The following is a 3,389-nucleotide window of genomic DNA, read 5'->3' on the forward strand; positions in this document are numbered from 1 at the left end:
GCTGGGGTTATGGCTGCTGAAACCGAGGAAGAAAGGTGAGTGGAGTAGGGTGTCATCTGATGCAAAAGAATATTAGGTTTAGTGGAGTTAGGGGAATAATTAAATAATATATTAAGCTCTAATGGGCCATTAATTATGTTTGAAAAGTTTACAAAGAATTTAAAGCCCAATAAGCTTAAAAGTAGGCCCATTAAGTCCAAACATACTCCCGAAAAAAATTTCGTGTCGGCAAGTTTTTAAAAATATTACCCAAAACCTCAAAAAGCCCTCCGCTTCGATAAAATTTGCGTAACGCTGAAAATATGCTCGGGCGGGTAAAACTATCCAACAAAGAACATTTCTTGAAAAATATCTTTAAAACACCATATATTAATTAATAAAAATTAATTAGGTAATAAAAATTATTTTTCTTGATAATTCTCTGATGTCCATTCCTCGTTCGAGCGCGAAACGCAACTTAAAAATCTTTAATGCATGTACCCTATAAAATTTTATGAAATAAATCCTATCATGCAAGAATAATGCATAAAATGCATAAAAATAATTAAATACATAATTAAATAAAAGTCATAGATTACATGCATTCAAGTTACGTGAATTAAGTTCCAGGAACTTATATCTCTTCCATCCTTAATTAAATTCTTCCTCGAAATTTAGAGCGTATCGAGTAACTCCGAGTAGCGACTCTTCATCTCGGTCTCGGTCTCGGTCTCCCATGTAGCCTCCTCTTCGTAATGATTCAGCCACTTGACTTGACCATCTGGATCACCTTGTTCCGGAGTCTCTTCTCCTGCCTGTCCACTATTTTTGCAGGTCTTTCTTCGTACGACATATGTGGTGTTAGCTGAAGTGGCTCATAGTTCAGCACATGTGAAGAGTTTATCATGTACTTCCGCAGCATGGAGACGTGGAACACATTATGAGCTCTCGCCAGATTCAGCGGTAAAGAACCTCTGTACGCAAGTGTCCCGACTCTCTCTAGTATCTCGAATGGTCCGATGAACCTAAGGATAAACTTGCCCTTCTTCCGGAACCTCATCACGCCCTTCATCGATGCGACCTTCACAAAAACATGATTCCATACTGCGAACTCGAGATCCCTTCGCCTCTGATCTTCATAACTCTTCTGATGGCTCTATGCAGTCTTCATCATGTCCCGAATCCTGGCCACTAACTCTGCTGTCTGTCTGACAATATCCGGACCCAACTTTGCTTGCTCTCCTACCTCATCCAAGTAAACTGGCGACCTAAACTTCCTTCCGTACAGAGCCTCGTATGGAGCCACACTTATCGATTCCTGATAACTGTTGTTGTATGTGAACTCCACAAGAGGTAAATTCGGCTTCCAGATGCCCTGGAAGTCGATAATGCAAGCTCGGAGTAGGTCCTCCAGGATCCGAATCACCTTATCTGACTGTCCGTCTGTCTGAGGATGGCAAGCAGTACTGAACAGTAGCTTCGTACCCAGTTCCTGATGGAGACACTTCCAGAATGCAGACGTGAACCTCGGATCCCTGTCTGACACGATGGACACTAGAATCTCATGCAGTCTGACTATCTCTCTGATGTACAGCTCTGCGTACTAAGTCATGATGAATGTCTTCCTGATCAGTAAGAAATGAGCTGATTTAGTAAGCCGATCAACAATCACCCAGATGGCATTGAATCCTTCAGTAGTCCTCGGAAGCCCTGTCATAAAATCCATGGTAAAATTCTCACATTTTCCACTCGAGAATAGGGAGTGGTCTCAGCTTCCCTACAGGTCTCTGATGCTCTGCTTTGAGCTGCTGACAAGTCAAACACTCGGAGAAGAATCACAAAATATCCCTCTTCATGCCCGGCCACCAATAAAAAGTCTGTAGATCCTTATACATCTTCGTACTTCCTGAATGGATGGAGTACGGGGAGTTGTGGGCCTCGCTCAGGATATCTGCTATAAGGGAATCACTGTAAGGAACCCATAGGCGGTCCGTATATATGACTATGCCATCCAAAACTGTATACAGTCTCTGGCCCTTAGCCTCGTCCCTCTATCTCTACTTCTGTAACTGCTCGTCAGAAGCCTGGACTGCCCGGATTTTGTCTCTCAGAGTCGGCTGTATTGTCAGAGTAGCAAGATTCGAGGCCTCGCCCGTGGCAGAAACTGCAAGCTCAAATCTCTGAATCTCAGCCTCTAGCAGTCTCTCCGCTGACAAATTAACAATCACAGCGTGCATCCTGCTCAAAGCGTCCGCAACCACATTACCCTTATTACCCGGATGGTAGCTAATGTTACAATCATAATCCTTCACCAGCTCAAGCCACCTCCTCTGACGCATATTCAACTCTTTCTGTGTGAAAAAGTACTTCAGGCTCTTATGGTCGGTAAAAATCCTGCACTTCTCCCCATACAGATTGTGTCTCCAGATCTTCATGGCAAATACCACTGCTGCTAGCTCGGGGTCGTGAGTCGGATAATTCTTCTAATGAACCGTCAGCTGTCTGGACGCTTAGGCTAACACTCTGTCCTGCTGCATCAAAACCGCGCCCAAATAGAACTTTGATGCATCTGTATAAACCACAAACTCTTCTTGCCCGAATGGCATAGCTAAAACTGGTGCATTGGTCAAAGCCTGCTTCAATCTGTCAAAGCTCTCCTGGAACTTATATCCCCAGATAAACTTGGCGTTCTTCTTTGTCAGGGCGACCAAAGGTACTGGAATCGAAGAGAAGCCCTGGATAAACTTCCTGGAATAGACAGCCATTCCCAAGAAACTACGGATCTCTGTCACGCTCTTAGGAACTGGCCAATCTCTGACTAGCTCTACTTTGCTGGGGTCGACCTCTATGCCATCCTGAAATACAATGTGGCCCAAGAAAGCCACTCTGTCAAGCCAGAACTCACACTTGTGGAACTTGGCATACAACTGTCTATCCTGTAGAGTCTGCAGTACTGTTCTCAGGTATTGACTGTGCTCCTCCAATCTCTTCGAATAGATCAATATATTTTCAATGAAAACTATAGCGAACTGATCCATGTACGGCTGCAACACACGATTCATGAGATCCATGAAAATCACTGGCGCGTTAGTCAGACCGAAGGGCATCAACAAAAACTCATAGTGCCCGTATCGCGTCGTGGAAGGCTGTCTTATGCACATCAGACTCCCTCACTTTAAGCTGGTGGTATCCGGATCGAAGGTCTATCTTTGAGAACACAGATGCTCCCTGAAACTGATCAAACAAGTCCTCGATCCTGGGCAACAGATACCTGTTCTTAACTGTGACTCTGTTCAGCTCTCTGTAATCAATGCACAGTCTCATGCTGCCATCCTTCTTCTTGACAAACAGAACTGGTGCGCCCCATGGAGAAAAACTAGGGCGAATGAAACCCTTATCTAACAGATCCT

General features: G+C 44.2%; 1 protein-coding gene across 1 annotated transcript; it reads right to left on the reverse strand.

Annotated features, from left to right (window-relative positions):
• Positions 1-739: 739 nt before the first annotated feature.
• Positions 740-1,051, reverse strand: LOC140815554 (uncharacterized). The gene has a single exon (XM_073174632.1). The coding sequence runs from the start codon at positions 1,049-1,051 to the stop codon at positions 740-742; it is 312 nt and encodes a 103-aa protein (XP_073030733.1).
• Between the last annotated feature and the right edge of the window lie 2,338 nt (positions 1,052-3,389).

This window comes from Primulina eburnea, chromosome 15 (genome assembly GCF_022965805.1).
Source record: "Primulina eburnea isolate SZY01 chromosome 15, ASM2296580v1, whole genome shotgun sequence".
Classification (NCBI taxonomy): domain Eukaryota; kingdom Viridiplantae; phylum Streptophyta; class Magnoliopsida; order Lamiales; family Gesneriaceae; genus Primulina; species Primulina eburnea.